The following is a 20,121-nucleotide window of genomic DNA, read 5'->3' as shown; positions in this document are numbered from 1 at the left end:
TTTTGTTGCCACAAACACAGCTTGAAACATCCTGAAGTATCATTAAAAAAATACCAGATTTTGTCACCACAAACATGGCTGGAAATGTCCCAACATGGCATTAAAAATGCCTGCTTTTGTCCCCACAAACACAAATGGAAATTTCCCGTGTCGTCTAAAAAAAAAAAACACCGGGAATGTCCCAGCATGTCATTAAAAATGCCTGCTTCTGTCGCCAGAAACATGGCTGAAAAGGTCCTAACATGTCATTAATAATACCTGCTTTTGTTATTTGTTGGTCTCAAACAGTGGTCTACTACTTGGCAGCCTGCTCGGAAGCTGTCTAATGTCCTGGTGTATTGTTAAAAGTACCTGATTTTATCGCCAAAAAATACAGTTGGAAATTTCCTGAGGTCTTGTTAAAAAAAAACCCTGTTCTGTCACCACAAACACTGCTGGACATGTCCCTACATCTTGTAAAAATACCCACTTTATTGTTTGTTGGTCTTGAACGATAGCCTACTACTTGTCAGCCTGTTTGGCACCTGTCTCACTTTCCAATGCATTGTTAAGAATACCCGTTTTTGTCGCCACAAACACAGCTGGAAACAGGCTTGCACTTGCCGGGCCAGAGGGAAATTGCCAAGGCCAAATTTTGTTCCCAGACTGATCCTGGCTGGAAATGTCCCGATGTATCATTAAAAACACTGTCTTTTTTCTGCCACAGACACGGCTGGAAATGTCCCGACGTCTTGTTAAAAATACCCACTTGTGTTGTTTGTTGGTCTCAAACAGTGGTCTACTTCTTGGCAGCCGTCTTGCATAGGTCTCACACCATCTGCCCCCGATGAGAAACTCAGCTCATAAACATGTAATCTGAACTACGTTGATATGATATATGTGAAACATATAAGATAACATATCCATGGTTTCCAGAAAAATACAGTACCAACATTAATTCTGGCGACTGGGCTGGCTGTCTTTACAAAGATGTAGAAGTTAATCAGCAGTCTTTTTTAAGAGATAACACTCTTAGAAATACAGATCCTTCAGTTTGGAAAGAAACACACTGACTGCCAAGATGCAATATTGCACAACACAGTACTGTTCCTACCACGGCAGAGATAAATCATGAGGAGGCCAAAAAGTACACGAAAACAACAAACGGCCGAGGAGCAAATAGTTAAGAGGCAGCTGAAGCGAAAAGATACAGGTGAGAAGTAATCTTATAGCTAAACATTGATAAAGAGCTCAGTTAAAGAGAGGATTGATGCTGCATGCTGGAGGCTGAATTATCGTGCAGTTTCAGCCCACACACCATAACTGTCTCAGTGTTGTCCCTACAACACTGATGAATGGGTTAAAGCTCTTAAATAAAAACAAGACAGCATGACAATAGCCTTTATCTATATGTAAATAGACTAAAATGTGCCATTTATTCTCGAGTGCAACTAATGATTGTTTTTTTTATCTACTTAAATGCATTTTATTTTCTTGATTAACCGTGTCAAGAAATAGTAAAAAAAAATAACAACATTTTTTCAGTGCCGATGGAAACATCTTTAAATATATTTTATATCATATACGACAAAGAAATGCAGCAAACCTCACATTTGAGAAGCTGAAACTGTTCTCAAAATAGCTGCAGATTAATTTTCTGTCAATCAACTAATCTATAAATAGACTGGTAGTTTCAGCTCTGATAAACACATGAACTAAACATTTAAAACATAATTAAATTAAAACTATTAATTTTGTTGTAAGACAACTGTGATAAAGAGTGTACATTTTGTACCGAATCACTCTTGGCCTACTGAACTTGTTCGACCTTTACAATGCAGCATAAACAGTCATTTGCAGGGATGCGGCACGGAGAATAAATATAGAGTGCCCCAGTTATAACAGTCATTATGCTGCTGCCGGTCCTCCAGGTGTCTGCAGTGAGACAAGGGGCTCCAGCAGTCAGTAGGTGGGGGTCAGCATGTAGGTGGGAAGCGATGGGGGAAAGTATAAGGAGGGCAGATGGGGGTGGCTGCCGTTGACTCCGGCGCACTGCGTCCATCATCAAACACAGTGCACCAAAGGGCTACCGGCAGTGTAACCTTCACTGGAGCTCTGACGTCTGCATTATGGCTGGTGTGTAGGCTGGGTGCCACCTCAGACAGACAGTGCTGCACCTTATCTGCTCACGCTAATAGATAGCCTTATATCAATAACACTGTAAAGTGTTAGGCATACATTCAGTGAGAGATAGGGCGACATATTAACACTTATTAACACCTTTTATTTCTCCTCTTAATTTATTTGCTTTGCTCTTTTCTTTTGCACAATCATGGTACAGGCAGGAGGATATTTTAAGTGTCTGTCACTTTAATTGCTTGCCAGGAGAAATTTTAACATTGCTCCACTGTTTCCTCTAAATTAAGAGTATTGGGTAAATTTAACTGCCTGGGAAGTTAAATTTAAGGGTATTTTTGGGGGGATTTTTCCTTCTCCACTGTGAGGGTCCATGGACAAAGGGATGTAAAGTCCTCTGAGTCAAATTGTAATTTGTGATATTGGGCTTCATAAATAAAATTAAATTGAATTAATACAGTAGGCTGACTGAGAGAACAAAATAATCATAAAACTGTCAAAATACAATAACTGCTTGTAAAGAAGTTGACACGACTCAAAACTAGAGAAGAATGAGGTTGAAATTTTTGATAAAAGTTGAACACTTAATGTAGTTCAAGTGTACATTTAAAGCAAAACATCTGTGTCTTTCAACCTGGACCCTATTTTCCCATGTTTTTGTGTCTACGTGACTAATGGTGAACAATTTTTGAAAGCGGTCCAGTATTAAGAGAGAGTGCTGCAGCCGCAGCAGCAAAAAGAGCTGCAATGTAATCACTACGGTCAAATCTGCTCCGTCAGTCTACATCCATGAAGTGCTTGTTTTTGCCACTTACAGGCTCAGATTGTTATTTTAGTGTCTGACAACATTACAGGAAAAACCCTACAGAGAAATGAAACTTTGTTCCTTACCTTTTGCTGGTCTCTGTTATTGTGACAAAGTCTCACTCAAGGAGAAGTCTTGTTCTAAAATCTCGCGAGACGTGACTTATTGCGGGGAAAACAACAGTGAAAATGTTACTGAGAGTTGAGATAAGAGACAAGAGTGCTGGGAAGAGTTTGTTGTGTTGGAGTACAGAAAGCGTAGCTTAGTGTTAGCTAAAAAAAAAATCAGTGTCATGGCTGAGTATTTAACTAACTCTATGAGATTTCAGAACAAGAGTGAGACTTGGTTACACACAGTAACACTTCAGTGTTACTTCAGTTTTCAGCCCTAGAGATTACTGCTTTTTATTGTAGAGATCCTTTCCATAATGTTCTTAGACATTTATAATAACAATCTGAGCCTGTCAGTAGCAAAAACAAGCGCTTCTAATGGACGTAAATTGACGGCACACAGTTGCCGTAGGGATTACACTGCAGCCTGTTTCGCTGCTGCTGGCTGCAGCGTTCTCTCTTAATTTTAGACAAATTTCAAAAATTGTCGCCATGAGTCACTTAAACAAAAAGATATTGGGAAATAACAATCAAGTTCAAACATACTGAAGTTTCCCTTTAAGTGTGAGCACTGGTTGAGCTATCAGATGAAGTGAAAGTGCTGAGAAGAGTTTAAGATTCAAATGAACTTGAGAGGAGTTCAACAGTCATGTAGAAATTTAGGATTGCTGATTCACTGTGAATTGCTCGATTAAAAGCATTTGATAAATGTGAAAAATAAGAATATAATGTATCTTTAGCTAAATTTGAAATGGCTGAGACACTAAACGGAGTGAAAGTTAGAACTAAAGGGCTGATTGCAGTTGAAGCAAACAGCAGGTTGACAGAGATAAAAGAATTAGACCAAGACCTTGAATATGCTGAATTTTTTAAAGGAAAAAAAGGGCATTGGCTAAACATGTAAAATGGGAACAAAAGCATTTTAAGGCTGATACAGCAAGTTGACAGAGAAATAAAAACATCACATAGTTTAGTGCAGTAAGTAATTTTAGTATACACATGCTGGGGAAAAAAAATTGGCCCATATTTGTGTGTCAGTTTAGTTTCACACGAGAATCTGTGAATTTCCTGTGGGAGGTTTTTTTGTTTTGTTTTTTTAATAATCGGGAGTTTCCCCATTCCCAAAGGTTTGGTAAATTCTTTTTTTAGAGGCACAGGTAGTTGTGCAACGAACAAACTCTGATCCCCCAGTATGATTGTTACAGTTCACTTGACAATCAACTCTTTTGAGAGCAACGACAAGGACAAGAGCAAAACAGGATCTCGTCAGTGACAAGGTGATTGATTAAAAAGCAGGTGGAAGATCCATAAATCACAATGAGAGTGAAAGCTAGCAGCCTGGAGGGAGGGTGCAAAGTAATTAGGTTAAGTATCAGTAATCCTTTCAGCTTGTTAAAGCACCACAGTTCCCATTCAGGCAAACATATGACAAGCCTATCCAATCATACAGGACAACACAGCCTGCACAAAACACGAACTACTTGCAACTTAACTTGCCTGTTGCACTTTTAAAAAGTTTTAATCTAGAAAACAGGATAGAGAATAAAGTGTAAGCCCTGGAGCTTTCATGTTACCCTGCTGGTTTTGGGGCTGGGAGTTTCACATCCCTATAGTGAGATCATGAAAGTTAACTGTGTGGAAAAACTGTAGATGTTATAGCTATCATCAGCATAACATCTTTGATTTGTTATTGGTTGGCGAATGGTTTTATTTGCACCATAAAAGATGGAGCTTCCCAGGCAGTTAATGTGTCTCTGTGACAGGGGAAATGAAAATAGGTTATGTGGGAAATGTGGCTGCATGCCCATGTGTATCTGTCAGTTTATCAGTGTTTATATTAAGTAAAGAAAAACTAGCTAGACTGGTGCAGAGTCCACAGCCTGGAGGGAGCGTGAACTTGTCTTGACTGGCTGTATTGTATAATGAGCCAAGATGATGGCGATACGCCTATTGCAAGTGCGTACAGTATTATATGTACTGTAGGCAAGTAGTGACAACACAGTATGCTACGGTGGCTTGAATGTCTGACCCCTAAGGGTAAACAAGGACAGGGAGTCAACCTCCCTGTGCTGCGTGCATGCATGGAGGCTGGATGCAGAATCCTGCAGACACACAGCTAGATAGATAACCAGGAACTGCAGGTGCTCTTCATTCCTGCCAACTGTAATTGAATTAAATATAATAATACAGTGAACAGAGACTCAGAAAGTAATTTCACATTGATTTTTTTGCCTTTCACTCTGGCATGACAACTTGCACTTGAAACACTGTGACTGTTAATACACCCAATAAAATCCCTGCATGCTGCATTCAACCAAACCCTCATGTGCAGATCCTGCACTCAAACATGACAGGCATTGTTATAATCTACACAGAGGATAGCCCTCAGCAGACCTACAACAAGCATGTCAAATGGAGATGTTATTACTGTAGTGCCTATGTGTAACACCGCAATTACGCCCGTAATTAACAATGACAAAGGGCTCTGAGCTTCCACGCAACAGGCAGAGTGACAGAGGCGTTTTTAATGACTGCAGCATGGATTAAACATAAAACTAAACAGCATTATATTATTACTGCGCCAGACGTGCTCAGCTTCTTACCTGTGTGTAGTCCAGACGGATTCAGACGTCCTCTCCTCCTGAATTAACGTCGGTTAAAATGTTTATCTGATGGTTATTTTCCACACAGACGCTGATATACAGTCAGTACAGGCTGTAAGTGAAAGCAGAGGAAGAAATAAAAGCGCGTTGTCGCTAGCTGGGAATAATAAAACCGAAGCAAGTAGAAAAAAACGTGTTACGGCCGCGGAGTGAGGGAAAGAAAGAAGCGGTGGCTGCTGGCAGCTGAAATGTTTGCTGCAACTAAATTTGCTCGGCTGCAACAGTGACTGAACACACAGCAGAATAACACATTTGAAAAAAAAAATCAGAGGGAGGGCAGAAATGGAGAGGGAGGAGTTGGGAGTGTGTGCTTTCGTTTATAAGATAACGTAATTAGCATGGGGGAGAATCAAAGTCACGACGAAAGCAGGTTGTCAAGGTAGGCTGCCATAAACACTGCGCAGGTGGGAATGGCTAATTCGACAGGTATGTGTGTGTTTAAGATTACACTCATAAACGGCGGGTGAAAGACTTCCCAGGTAACGACATGACTCATGACAGTTACAAAGGTATGTGGCCCTGTAAACCTGGGCAAATTAATTAGCCAAAAAACACACCCATATAGCCCGACAGCGTTATTTTATTGGCATCATTTAAAGGCTAACTGTATTCGCATATAATTAGCAGTTGGGCTAATATAGCAACATCAACGGTCAAAATTTAAACATAACGGTCGAAAATTATAAACGGCCATTTTAAAACAATTAAAAGCAGTAAAATATTAATTACATTTAATTCTTAAAGTGTTAATTTATTGCGTATAACATTAGTAAAGTTACATTATATTGTTTACCTTGTACATTTAGGTGATATGCCAAAATATGTAAGTAAGCTAGCAGAGCCGTTTTCTTGGACCTGATGCTAGCAACAATGCTAGCAACAGCACGTGCCTAATGGTTTTCACAATAAAACCTGGACCAGGGGTATCATACTCATTTAAGATTTTACAATTAACATTTAACTCTGTGTGTTAATTTATTGCGTATAACATTACAAACGTTACATTATGTGTTTTGCTTGTACATTTAGGTGATACCCAAAATTCGGTGGTTTTCACAATAAAACCCAGAACACCCACCGACACCCACCGACACACACACACACACACACACACACACACAAACATCACTTTAGCCACAACTGGATTGGACTGTGGAATGGGCAATTTTAATTAAATTTTACATTTCTATTTATGCACCTATTTAAACGTATTTTATTCTGTGACTATTTTAATACCACTGTATTATCGTTAATGAAGGGAAGTGTGGTTGTTTTTTATGAGCCAATCTGCTACTCACTTTTACTACATGTGCATTTTTTTTTTTCATAATTTTCCCCTAAAGTGGAGGCCATTGAGGAAGCAGGTAAAGTCATCTCCTGCCTTATAAACCATTTACAATCTGAAGTTTTGTCAGTGCCTTATCAACAGGGTTCCACCCATATTGTTTTAAGATAGAAGTCTGATACAGATTCTTTTGTAGTGAAGCTGCTGGCTGATATATGAATATTATGTACAATTGTTCAATATCTTTAAATATGACCACAGGAAGTAGTCATTGTTATATCAGAGAGCTATATTTTGGTCAGGGTGAAAAGTCTCTGAGGCAGCATTTTACATCAAGTATCTGCTCACTGTTTAAACCTGACACTGCTTAGTCTTCACAGGTGCGAAATATGAGATGAGCAAAGTCATCTAGTAGGCCCACATTGGCGGGCTGCTTCTGGCTCCCGGGCCGTATGTTTGACACGCCTGGTCTATAGAGCAGCTCAGATTTTATACTCAATGACAATACAAATTTGAGACTTACTTCTCTTGCTTCGAGAGAGAGTACCTCATTAGAATAACATAATGCAATTCTTTATTAAGGTGGCGTGCCCCTTTGAGTTATGATAGCAGAGCAGCATTATATTATAACATACTTGAGTGTAATAATGGTTTTATATGTCTGTCTGTAATTTTTTTGGCTTTCAGTTTTTTGGCATGAGCTTTTAAATCTGACAGAGCCAAAAAACTGAAGACAGGATCCAGATATTTCATAGTCTAAACCAAATTTAAATATCCACGCAAATTTACTACTTGCTACTTCACAATGAAAAGTAATTGACTTACATCTTAACGAATCACAGAATTTTTAGCTTGTCAAAAAAGTAGTTCAGCTACATCCAAAATACATCACAGAAAATGGTCACAATTTGAAGCTGAAATCTCATGCTGTACTGCAGTGACACTGAATAAAGTGTACCTGTGTCTGATTTAGGGACTAGGGCAGGTCAATCCTCACTTAAGCAGTCTGAGGATGTGTTCAGGAAAATGCTAAACTTCTAATTCGTAATGTTCAAACACAGACATCTTGGATGCAAACCACAGGTGATTTTAGTCAAATAGCAGGTGACTGTCATTTAATAACAACCGTGGCCAGTGAGCTGTAGCATTGTGCCATATTGTATGGCATAAATCTTCATGAGAATACAGTAAACATGTAGTTTGTAATTAACTAAATAAACTAAAATGTAGTTAACTACAGAAAAAAAGCTACTGAGATTTCAATGTAGCTAAGCTGCGATCCAACTACTGCAAATTGTAGTTAAAATAGTAATTTAACTACATGTAGTCAATTACTCCCCAACACTGAGTTTCTATATTTAGGTGTTGTTCATAAACAATCAACAGCATAACACTGTTCTTACCCCCAGCTATCTCTGTACTGATAAAAAAAACAAACCCCCCCCTTTTTTAACAATCCTATGACCTCCATATAGTCTTGACCATTTTCAGTAAACTGCTGAATAATTCTTCAAAATTTACGAACAGCTGTCACAGCTGATCCCTCTATTAAATCCTGTGAGGATCACACTGAAAAAAGGTTTAAAATCCTATCCTACTAAATTTAAGAATAAGCCGTGATGTCAACCGCCACCTCAGTATCTCCACCCAGGAAGCTCTGATTTCATTAAAGTAATTTCAGCGCCCCCTGCTGGTGTAACAGAGGTTTGCAAGTGCAACACAAAAGCTTGCAGTCTTTTGTGCACATGGTCAGACAAAGACATAAAGGAGATATCAAAATATGGCAAGAATAAAACAGTAGTTCAGTGAATGTAAAATCATTTTTATATAAAAATCGAGACATGGGACACATTCAGTAATTTTACAATATTAGCAGTTAATGCTACACAATGAGGTATCTATGAAAACTGTCCTTTTCTGTTACTTAAAAGACACTTAAAAACAGGTACATTTTAAAATGTACACATTTCAGACAAGACAACAATTTGGCAAACATACAGATTGTAAATCACAAACAGTAGCATATTATTTATAGAAACAAATTATTACATTGTTCTTTTTAACAAGGAAAAACAAACACCCCCTCATTCCAAGTTACTTCACAGGAGTTCAGATGTGTTTAAAAGCCAAGATAACTGTCTTGAAGGCTTGTGTGATCACTGAAGGTAAAGGATTGCAGGTACCTAGACTAGCCTTTTTTTCTATCAAGGAAATCTATTTATTATGAATGTCAGTTGTGACAAAGAAATACAATCAGTATCAATAAATAAATAAATGGTGTCATTTGTTCATGGTGAGAAAAAGAAAATTTAGTGGAAGGCATATACTAAAAATAACTTTGATTGAGTAACAACAGACAAGGCAGAACTTGGCACACTTAGTATTAAGACACCCTACTGCTCGTTCCCGTCACTACCACTGCTCCACATTGTCCATGTAATCCTCCATGGTGCTATTCTCATCCATATCCCACCAGTCTGGGAGCAGCATCTCTGACTCCACACTGTCTCCACCAGCTTTACCCTTCAGCTGCTCCTCAGTTACTACAGAGTGGCTCACAGGCTGACGGGGTGCTTCTGTGGGCTTCAGCTGCCTCCCTTGCTTTGTTGTGAGCCTTCCACGGAGCCGCCTCCTCTCCTGCTGCCGCCTTGCCCTGGCCTGCCTGCGCTCCTGCTGCCTCGCCACCTGGAAACGCTGCAGGAAAAGGTCGCGGGCATACTCGTACAGCTCTACGTCCCATCGGTTCAGCTGCAGGATTCTGTATTGTGTCTCAGGAGGGACCTCAACACTGGAGGCGCGTGTGCCGTTGAGCTGTGTGAAGGGTGCGATGAACTCCAGGTTGAAGGTACGCTCAAATAGATACTGGGTCTTGCGCTGGTACTCGGTCAGCCCAAAGAAGGCCATGCCGCGTAGGTTGCGCTTGGCGCTCTCCAGAAGGACTGCCCAGCGCTCTTCCTCACTCATGGTGGAGACATTGTAGCAACCCACCAGACTGAGATCAGCAAGCATACGGGTCTGCCGGTTGTTCGCCAGGTTGTAGGGGCAGTCCATGAACTCCTGCAGGGTGCAACCTGACCAGTCGTCTCCTGAGTAACAGCTTGGCAGCTCAGACAGCGTTGGTGAACGTCCATCACACACATGTAAGGAGGCCCTCCATGTAGCACCACGTTGCACGTGACGCCACTCGCTCAGGTAGCGTGATACGGGGTCTCTTAGGATGGTTATATAATAATAGTTCCTACTGGAGAGGAAAAAGAAACATTAGGTCCAACAAAAATAGATTCAAGATGGCACTGCGTTTAATTTATCTATTTGAATTAGTGCTGCAAATAATGTTTCTTATTCATTATCTACTGTAAATCTGTCTATTATTTTTTAAACTATTCAGTGAGTGTTTAATGCACTCATAATAATGCTTGGAGAATAGACTGGTTGCATTAGTTTGGCAAGACGCTCATGCAATAATTGGCTTTTGTGTGCACTAGAAGTGCTTTGCATTAGGTTTAAGACAAGTAACCACTAAATAATGTTTTTATTAAGGCTTTGTCAAAAGTACATAGATTGTGAAAAAGCAAATATAATATTAGAACCACATTTTGAATCTGCTTGCAGTGTTAACTTAACTGGCACTGTAAGTATTTTTAAATACTAATGCTCATATACACACTTGAGTAAGACTTTGAACACAAGACCTTTGCTTTTACACTACGTTATTGCAACTGTTACTTGAGTAAAAGGTCAAACTGAGTACTTCTTCCACCACTGGTAATATAGTAGTAGTATCAAAGCAGTTGCTGCAGCAGTAGTAGTGCAACTGTAAAAGTATAAAGTACTGTTTTAAGTATATTTTACAGACAGGAGATAGCTTGACTTTCTTTACCTGTCAGTATGTACATAGTTATGTCCAGTCGTAAGGTTTTGTAACACCCTAAGATCCCCATCCCCAGCATCCTCTTACACCTACCTGGGCAGATTATCAGGAGCCTCCCGTGAATCCATCCGTGACGGGACGCAGCTGGTCAGCTCAGTCCAGTCGGCATGAAGCCCGCAGCTCCAGCCGGTGGAGAACCGGGAGAACAGCCAGGTTTCCTTTTTACCTGGCCTGTAACAGGTACATTTCTTCTGACCTGCGTGACACTCGCAGGGCCTCTCCAGCTGAATATTCCGCACCAGGTGGCGCCCAAACGTCGTGCCACCAGTTTTCTGAATGTGCAGAAACACTATAACATCATCTCCTTTGATGTTGAAGTCTACAACACGATTTAAATCTGCTTTGGTGAAATTAAAGCGAGGGACAAAGCGGACAAGAGCGCCGTCTTCTGCGATGTACGGATCTTTCTGCAGCCCGTCTTGGATTTCGTTGCCACCGCTCCGGGAACCAGTTGCACCGCCGTCCTTAAACCAGGACCCCAGCTGGTGTAGCATCTGGCACTCGGACCTGCTCGGGCACACGTACTGGACCATAATGACGCCAAAGAGCAACACCATGAGCAGGACGATCAGGAGCCGGTGATGGCTGCTGCTGCTGGACTTCTCATCCATCTTCCCGGGACGGACAGAAACACATCACTCAGGCAGTCCGGACCCCTGCCTCGGCTGGGGTACCTCGGGGAACAGTGTTTTTATGGCCGCCTAATGAGGCGAAAACAATAACAGTGCAGCTGCTAGCTTGCTAACGGCAGCTAGCCCGAAGGAGTCTTTAAAAAAACGGACAATAGCGTATTTTAATGTTTCCTGTCTTACAGGCAGCGGAGCTCACATGGCTCATTTCAAACAGTTAAATAGTTTTTCCAGTATCATTAAGTAGTTTAACGAAGCGATAATCTTTCTTACAACGGTAACGTAAATTCGTGGCGTCCACAGTCGTCGATTCTTGACCTTTCCTCCCAGCAGCCTCTGCGCTTAATGTGGGCGTCTAAATGACGTCACCGCGTGGAACGTTCTATGAATCCAGAGCCGTAGAGACACAAAGTTAACCTAACAGTCGGCTGAGGTGTGTATACGTTTTCTTTATGTGTATTTCTTAGTTTGTAGTATGTAAAAGACAGTATATGTCCTTTTGTTTGCGTGTAAATTGGACATGTTCCATAAATTGTACTCACCGCCGAAATAGCTCAGTTGGGAGAGCGTTAGACTGAAGATCTAAAGGTCCCTGGTTCGATCCCGGGTTTCGGCATTTTGCTATGAAGATATATTCCGACATTCCCTAGTGAAGACCCATCCTAACAAGATCAGTAGTAGGGACGTTGGTTGGAGCGTTGGTCACGTTGTTCCAAAGTAGCTCTATCCGGATGGATAGCGAATTCATCGGAAGGCATGACCCGCCCTATTCTGCCATACTCTGCCTCTGATTGGCTCAACAGTCAGGGGGCCAACAAAAAATGAAAAAATAGGCCTATATAACCGAATAAACACACCATTTTCATACTCTTAGACATATAGGTCTTTTAAAATATAAATACTACAAAGACATAATTGGACAGCTGAATTAATTAAACATTAAAATAAACATTCTCTAGCAGAAATAGGGCTTGCTTTGACTTCTGATCCCTGTATTACATCCTGGCTTCAGTAGTAACAGTACTGCAACATGACTGCAACTTGTAGGCTACCACTACATTAAGGGTTTTATCAATCCTGTCTAAGAAATTGTGATAATAGGAGCAAGAAGCTTGTAATGTTAAAAAAAGGTGTGATGGGGAATAATTCAGCTGATGCTCCCCTTTTTTGTTTTGAAAAAAAAAAAAAAAAAATCTCATTCAGAATTATGCAGTTATGCATTTATGACAAAGATGACCCCCATTGTTATCTCAGGTGTAAAAGAAATATCCGGTAACAATACATTTCCAAGGATATTCTCAATTTCAAGACACCACTGTCTAAGCTCAGGGCAAGAACACACCATATGCATGTGCGTGCCAGTCTCTAGTTTAAGCTGGTGCTCCTCTTGACGTCATACAAACAGCACATCTCATTATTGTGTTATATCATCAAAATCTCTTTATCCGTCAAATATACTGCGTAGACAAGAGTTTGACTTGGTGATACGGCACTGTGAAACAATAAAGATAAAAGATTGAGTTAGAAAGTTAGAGCATAAAATACAGAATTATAGAGCCCAAAGTTAAGAATAATGAAAATGCTATGTAACACCACATACTGTCTGTCACTGTATGCGAGTTAAGAATAGTAAATATGCTGAACAAAGCTACAGTTGCACACCACTTGTGTTTAATATTACATATTCTTGCTAATATGAAAAATGAATTATAAACATAAATGATATTGTTATGCAACTAATGTAATATTAACCATTATTAAGTAATAAAATCAATTTAGTCAATTTCCTGATTCTCATACAGCTGACCTGTGTGTGTATTGACCTTGTTTCTAGAACGGCAGCCTGACCTGACCTATATAACAACCTGATGAGACTCATAATGGTCCACTTTTGTCACAGGCATCATGTTCATTCAATTCTGTGGTAATTCAATTTGGAAAATTGAGCCTTTCGGCAAGTGTTTCATTGAATGCTCATCAACCTGAAGGTGACCTTTGAATTGATGGTTCATGGATTTGTTCTCTTTTTGCACATTTCATGATTGATATGGTCATGATTTTAATTAAATGCTCATTAACCTGAAGGTGACCTTTGAATCGATGGCACGTTGATTTATCCTTGTTTTGCACATTTCATTACTGATATGGTCATGAGTTCAATAACTTTCACACTAAATGTGATTAAGTTAACAAGGCTCTGTATTAGAGCCGATAACAGGCCTCTTACCAGTTAATTCTGGTTGCTGTTTATTTGTAACCTGTTTATAATGTTGCACTTATTTGAATCATCCCTGCCCAATACAAATGTTGTGGTAAATTGGGATTTATTAGTTTCGCAAACCCTTTAGTCCACCACCTTTATTGTACACATATGGGTGTTGACACATTTCTTGTGATACCTGTTTTTTGTAAGTGCACATTTCAACCTGATTTAAGTAAAACATGTGTCACAGCTTCACTGATGGATGATAGTTTATCAGCAGGGTGGGGGATAGTAGTCTGGATGCCTTTGTCTGTCACACAGAGAAGAATTTAACCCCAACTCCACCCACATTCCTCTCTACCAAACTGTGCCATCCACTTTAGACCCCTCTGAATTCAACTGAAAACACATATCTAAACTGCAGTGTGGTCCCAAATTCACCCTAGTGCCTTAGTTATCAGCCCTGGTCCTCTTAATCTGCTTTTCTATAACAGCTTTAACTGCAGGACATTTGACTCATACGATGGCCCCGGTGTTTGTAATGAAAGCAGCATGACTCTGTGGGGAAACACTGCTCTTATAACAGCTGATCATCTATTTGTAATATGGATTATAAAACATAACATTGATATGAGCTAAAGGAAAGATAAATCTAAATGATTAGTTCATAACTTAGTTCATAATCAGGAGAAAAATAACAAGTCCCCAGCCCTCACTGAACAGAGCATGAGATGTCAGCTGATTAGTGTCATTGATTCATTGATCAGGCCCTTCATCAATAAGATCATTGGTATATGATCAATAAGTCTGTCTGCAGAGTGATTAAATCTTTTTTGCTAGAGCTCGTAAAAAGGGGCCAGTTGGTCAAAACATACGTCAAACCGCCTCAACTACGTCACAGCTGGAGGCATTTCAAGCATCAAAGATCGTTAGTGTTAAAGATGTATCACTCCACTCAATATTTAGGCGACCTCAGTCTACAAAAAGGGGAGTTGTCAATTCAAAACTCTCCAAAATCCCTGGTGGTACTAAATTTATCTTCAGCAATAAATGTTAAATAGGCTAATGTTTCTAGATATTAGTTCTTTTTATAAGGTATGCTATAACTATTAGTTGTTACTATTTTGTCAGTGATTATAACGATGGGTGTTTTTCCTCTGGTTTCAGGAAGTCGTGGCGGAGTGAGACCTCTGTGTGACCTCCTCCTCTCTGTGAGGGGCGTTGTGTAACGGCTGTGCTGCTCCGGGACGAGTCGGTCCCCGCCCTGGTTTCTTTAAATACCCTCCACCACGGTGCACCGTTACATGGGAAATAACCAGGGATGTGCTGACATTAATCGAGATATACTTTAACAACGTGAACACCTTCACCGTCTAGTCTTTGTCTGAGCGGTAACATGGAGCTGGACCGGCGGCTGCTGCTGGCTCACTGCACGGCTCACGCCCTGTCCATCGTGGCGGGTCTGCTGGTGGTCGTCCCCATGGCTCTCAACGGCTCCGCGTTCAAAGGCCGCTGCGCACTCTTCTCCACCGGCTACTGGAGGACAGAGGACCGGGAGGAGCTGACGGGGCAGCCCGGAGACGTCTCCCACCTGGTGGTGCAGCAGTGGGGCCCACCGGCTGCCTGCCAGTGCGCCACATTTGTGGGTATCTTCACGGTGCTGTACGGTGCAGCGCAGGGCTGGAGGTGCCTCTTCTATCTGCACGGACGACATGATGAGTGAGTCTGACAGATAACCGCAGGGCTGACCTGGTTACACTACTGCAGCAGTAATACTTATAGGAGTGCACAGTGGTGGAATGTAACTAAGTACAGTTACTCAAGTACAATCATATATTTCTTCACCACATGTTGGAAGCAGATATTGTACTACTCCAATAATATTTATTTTACAGCTTAGTTACTTTGCACATTTAAATTATTAACACTAGATATTAATCGGTTGATGCATTAATGTTATATTAATATAGGTTAATCTACCCAGCAGTATAAATAAGACAGCACCACCCCCACCCGCTGCATCACTAATTATAATCCAGTAATATATATTACGATGGAATGGACGATTCTGCAATAATGAGTACTTTTACTTTTGGTACTCTAAGTATTTAAATGCTAATACTCATGTACGGTTACTTGAGTAGGATTTTGAATGCAAGACTTTTGCTTGTAACAGAGTATTTTTTACACTGTATTATTGCAACTGTTACCTCTGTAAGAGGTCAATCTGAGTACTTCTTCCACCACTGGTAATACAGCAGTAATATCATTGCAGTAGTAGTAGTGTAATTGTTTAGGTATAAAGTGCTATTTTAAATATATATTTGCAGACAGGAAATAACTTCTCTCTCTTTACTGTCATAACAATACTTGTAAGCATGTACATATTTTTATCTATCTATTTATATATGCAACATTTCCATTATTATGTTTGTGGACATGCCTAAAGTAGTCTTAAGTATGTAAAGTAGTTTAAAACGGTATGTAGACATGCAAACAAAGAAGCTGACAATACGCATTAGCCATTTCTTCATCACAGCTTTAGTGGGTGTGATTAATTGTTTTTTCTATGAAATGAGAATAAATTGTGATAAAGTGCATGTCAGTATTTCTCAAACCTCACTGTCTTTAGCTTCCTTGTTTTATCTGACCAATAGTCTAAAACCAACAACCGAGCTGTCAGATATGTGAAGAAAAGCAACACATCCTCACATCTGAGAAACAGAAACCAGAGAAAATTTGCATATATTATTATTAAATTCAGTTGATTTCATGGCGAGTTATTAATTGATTACCTGACTAATCATTTCAGCTCTAGTGGATGTGTCTGCCTATATATCCATGTTAATTCACTTTAATCTATATCAATAGTACCAAATGTCTGATGGCTGTGTGTGTGTGTTTCTGTTCAGCACCCTGTTCTCGTCCTTCCTGACGGTGCTGCTGAGTGTGTGCGTTCTCTTCCTGTCTGGAGGGGCCAGTGTTATCCTGTCTCTGGGATTCTCCTCCTGGTGTGACACTGTGACTGATCACAACAAACGGCCATACAGGTACGCTGTCTGGTGGTGGAACATTAAATATGTGACATCTCATGGTTTGTATCTTCATACATATTCACAACTTTTAATGCAGTGTTGATAAAATATTACAGCAGAGTGGTGGTCTTTTATGTAACTACGTCAGCAGTGGGGGGCTGATAGTTGTGGACTGTGAATGTTGTTGAGGATCATTTCTCATCCCTTCATGTTTGTGTTTAGCTGTGCAGAGTCCCAGTCTGTGCCGCTGTACCTGGATGTGAACACTTCTTCCTTCTACACAGAGCTCAGTCTGGCACAGGTAGGACACACACACACACACACACACACACACACACACAGAGTGTACAATAGATAGCTAAAGTCAAGCCCAGTTTTCAGCATAGCCTCTTTGTATTTTTCCACAGAGGATTTCTTTTATATTTAGATCCAAACTGCTGAGACATGTTTCTGGAATATTCTGAGCTGCACAGGAGTCGACTGCTGCACTGCAGTATTGTTATTTTGTTAGCATTCAACAGATGTTCTGCCTTCACTGTGTGTGAAACAGCAGATGCTATTTATACTAAACACATTTCCAGTAAAGGCTGAAGACAGCAGTGACCTTTTTAAGTTTTTACTGGAAGCTTTTGTGAAACTGTGAAAGCTTTCAATGACTGTAAAATACAGCAAATAGTGAATATGATTCAGCACAGCAACTATCAACAGAATTTATGCTTATTTATGTGACTGATTTTGCATTTGTCTTGTTTGTCGAACAAAAATCTCCTGTTATGAACGGCTCTTGTTTTAACATATAACCTGGTGCTGCTCAGTTATGGCAGTTGTTCAGTACGATTACTCAGTGGTAACATCATGCAATTATTTTACTAAAAAACTTGTCTCTATAATAGTGGATTTTCTTGAACCTTGAATATTGCGAACAAAGATAATGTGCCTATTTTACTCCCTTTTACAAAGCAATGCTCAGCTCTGTAGTTTTTCCAAACCACACAGAAACACAGCTAACACACCAGCATCCACAGCCTTGATGCTTTCATTATATAAGTGTGGCCGTGAGCTTAATGAATCACACCCCGTGTCCTCAGGCGTCTCTGTGGGGTGTGACGGCTCTGTGGCTGGCCCAGTCCATCCTGGCTTTCCTGCGGCTCTACCACTCTCACAGCCAGCACATCAGCGGGCCGTGTCGTCCCCGAGAGAAGGAGCTGCTGCTGGGTTACAGTCCGTCTGACAGCGGCTCGCCCACACCTCCACATCCTCCAGCAACACCCACCATCTTTGTCTAACTGAGAGTGTATGAGGTAGTGACAAAAGATAATACACTTCATCTTTTTTTCTCCTTATCTCTAATAGTAATGTCCACTTTAGTTCTCGCTACTGCATGTAGAATATGGGCATGAAAGTGTACGTTTGTATTGAAATATAATTCATAATTCATCATCTTGTAGAATAGAGACTGACTGATGAATCATATGGGTGTACATGTCAGCTGATACATATAGAAATGACAGATTTGTTTCAGTTCATTAAGAAACAGTGTTTCTATTATAGAGTTTGTCCTCCAGAGAGCACTGACAAGTTTATTTATACTTTCCAGTATCAGTCAGGCTGTATTATATAATGATATGATGTTTGAGCAGGGATAGCATCACTTACATTACAGGACGCTGGCGGTTCAGTCGGCCCTGATACCAGAACTTAGCTCCAGTTTGTTGCCTCTTATGTATTAATTACATTTGAGCCACAGAACTAGGCATCTGTTTTTCTAGATGATAAATACCAGTTGATTTAAAATCCCCAAAGTCTTTTCTAACCATGTGGGTGAAAACATATTCAGTCCACTGCACGATAAAAAAGATCTTATCGTTTAAAGCACAATGATGCGTAACCAAATTGATAAAACTGCTCACTTCAGACAACAGTGTGTTTGTATCTTACTTGTTAACAAGCTGCTCCAAATACTTAAAGATACGATACAACTTACACTGGAATTTATTTTGCATCCTCAGGCAGCTGCACACAGGTTCAACATACAGTTACACATATGACACTTTTTATAGATGTACAGAACAAATCAAACAGTCGTCTTTTTAACTTTTAACATCATCTTTTTATCAAGCAGCAGACTGAATATGTTTTCATCTATATGGTTAAATTATTCTGGAAACGCCTCCAACAGCACAAAGTGTTGTTAAGCAAGCTTCTGCGTTTTTTAAAGCTGTGCTGGAATTAGTTGATTTTTAGCTCCAGTGTAATGGTGATACACGAGAGCTACAAACTGGGACTAACCTCCACTGTCTTGGGACAAAAAGGGATCTTACAGAATAAAAAGACACACTCATCAGAATAGTTGAAAACAGATGTGTTCAGTGATCTAATGACCACTGTGTCATTTAGAAGCTAATAATGATCCTCCTCATTTGACTGTGACTTTATGAATTAATGCATTATAATTTATGCTCATCACTGATGGTGTTTTTCTTACAGTCTGTTTGAATATATATTTAATATGCATGGTTGTTTACATTTCTGCTGGAGTCTGACATTTTGCACAGTCGTGTCCTCGTCAGGGAGAATACACTTTGTGGACTGTTCTGAGTATAATATTCAGATATTCAGATGTAGCACTGAGGCGCTTTTATTGTGAAGCATGTGGTGAGAGTGTGACCGAGCCACTGAATAACAGGCTCACTGTGTGAGCATGACCCAAATGTTCTGTTGTGTAACGGAGAAAAAAATCACTGCTGGCCGTCTCTCTTCTTGTGACGATTTTTATCATGATGCTGTCTGTCTGGACGCAGCCGCTCTCGGGGCGTTAATGAAGCAGTCAGATCTCCTCAAGTGATACTTACAGAGTCTTTAGAGTGTAATGAAGAGACACAGGATCTGTGATATTTTTTATATTGAGAGAGATTTCATGCAGAGCCCAGAGGGGTCAGTGAAGAGGAAAGAAGTTAACTTTGCTGAGTTTCTAAAACAAATGATTCAAAGTTGTGTTTAAACTTCTCTCCTGTTATCACAAACCCAAGTGGTTGTAATGACACACAGGCAGCGGAGCAGGAAATCTGAAGTAAAGAGCGATGAGTCAGTGATGTCACTTAAAATGAATTGTAACATATAAAATGTTTTTGTACTATAACTGACAATGTTCTTCCTTTTTACCTCTTATATCTGTTTGTGCTCATTGGCATTCATGTTTTTTGCATTTGTCTTGTTTGTCAAATAAAAAGTTTCCCATTCTGAAAGACTGTTGTGTCAACTGATAAATCCTAACAAGGTACATCCATATGTACACCAGTACTGACTGATGCGTTTGTTTGTTTTGAAGTTGAGAATTTCATCCCA

The 20,121-nt window shown here is 40.1% G+C and overlaps 3 protein-coding genes and 1 non-coding gene across 5 annotated transcripts in view; 2 read left to right on the top strand and 2 right to left on the bottom strand.

Annotated features, from left to right (window-relative positions):
* Positions 1-5,904, bottom strand: part of mbnl3 (muscleblind-like splicing regulator 3) — a 37,425-nt gene extending 31,521 nt beyond the window's left edge. Inside the window, exon 1 of the mRNA XM_050041628.1 lies at positions 5,634-5,904. The gene's annotated coding sequence lies outside the window, so the exon portion shown is untranslated. The remainder of the gene's footprint in view (positions 1-5,633) is intronic.
* Positions 5,905-8,784: 2,880 nt separating this feature from the next.
* hs6st2 (heparan sulfate 6-O-sulfotransferase 2) lies at positions 8,785-12,085 on the bottom strand. 2 transcript variants are annotated; one of them, XM_050041626.1, is made up of 2 exons: positions 10,943-12,085; positions 8,785-10,219 (listed from the first exon to the last, which is right to left on the bottom strand). In XM_050041626.1, exons 1-2 carry the CDS (start codon positions 11,518-11,520, stop codon positions 9,391-9,393), a joined length of 1,407 nt encoding a protein of 468 aa, XP_049897583.1. In that variant the 5' UTR covers positions 11,521-12,085; the 3' UTR covers positions 8,785-9,390. The 2 variants fall into 2 exon arrangements, with proteins under 2 accessions (XP_049897583.1, XP_049897584.1); XM_050041627.1 differs by having other exon boundaries at positions 8,785-10,216.
* On the top strand, positions 12,082-12,154 carry trnaf-gaa (transfer RNA phenylalanine (anticodon GAA)). The gene has a single exon. It is a non-coding gene; the product is annotated as a tRNA-Phe (tRNA).
* Positions 12,155-14,941: 2,787 nt separating this feature from the next.
* zgc:153018 (Transmembrane protein 179-like) lies at positions 14,942-20,015 on the top strand. Its single transcript, XM_050041629.1, has 4 exons — positions 14,942-15,460; positions 16,654-16,791; positions 16,999-17,077; positions 17,865-20,015. The coding sequence occupies exons 1-4, from the start codon at positions 15,138-15,140 to the stop codon at positions 18,060-18,062; spliced, it is 738 nt and encodes a 245-aa protein (XP_049897586.1). The 5' UTR covers positions 14,942-15,137; the 3' UTR covers positions 18,063-20,015.
* The last annotated feature ends 106 nt before the right edge of the window (positions 20,016-20,121 follow it).

The sequence above is a fragment of the Epinephelus moara genome, chromosome 4 (genome assembly GCF_006386435.1).
Source record: "Epinephelus moara isolate mb chromosome 4, YSFRI_EMoa_1.0, whole genome shotgun sequence".
NCBI lineage: Eukaryota > Metazoa > Chordata > Actinopteri > Perciformes > Serranidae > Epinephelus > Epinephelus moara.
Note: the sequence above shows the minus strand (reverse complement) of the source record. Positions and strands in the feature narration are given on the sequence as shown.

Excerpts from the sequence above, each read along its gene's own strand:
- hs6st2 (XM_050041626.1), bottom strand. The coding sequence starts at position 11,520 with ATGGATGAGAAGTCCAGCAGCAGCAGCCATCACCGGCTCCTGATCGTC. Across the intron at positions 10,220-10,942 it reads GCTCCTGATAATCTGCCCAG|TAGGAACTATTATTATATAA; the intron begins GTAGGTGTAAGA and ends TTTCCTCTCCAG.
- zgc:153018 (XM_050041629.1), top strand. The coding sequence starts at position 15,138 with ATGGAGCTGGACCGGCGGCTGCTGCTGGCTCACTGCACGGCTCACGCC. Across the intron at positions 15,461-16,653 it reads CTGCACGGACGACATGATGA|CACCCTGTTCTCGTCCTTCC; the intron begins GTGAGTCTGACA and ends GTTTCTGTTCAG. Across the intron at positions 16,792-16,998 it reads CACAACAAACGGCCATACAG|CTGTGCAGAGTCCCAGTCTG; the intron begins GTACGCTGTCTG and ends GTTTGTGTTTAG.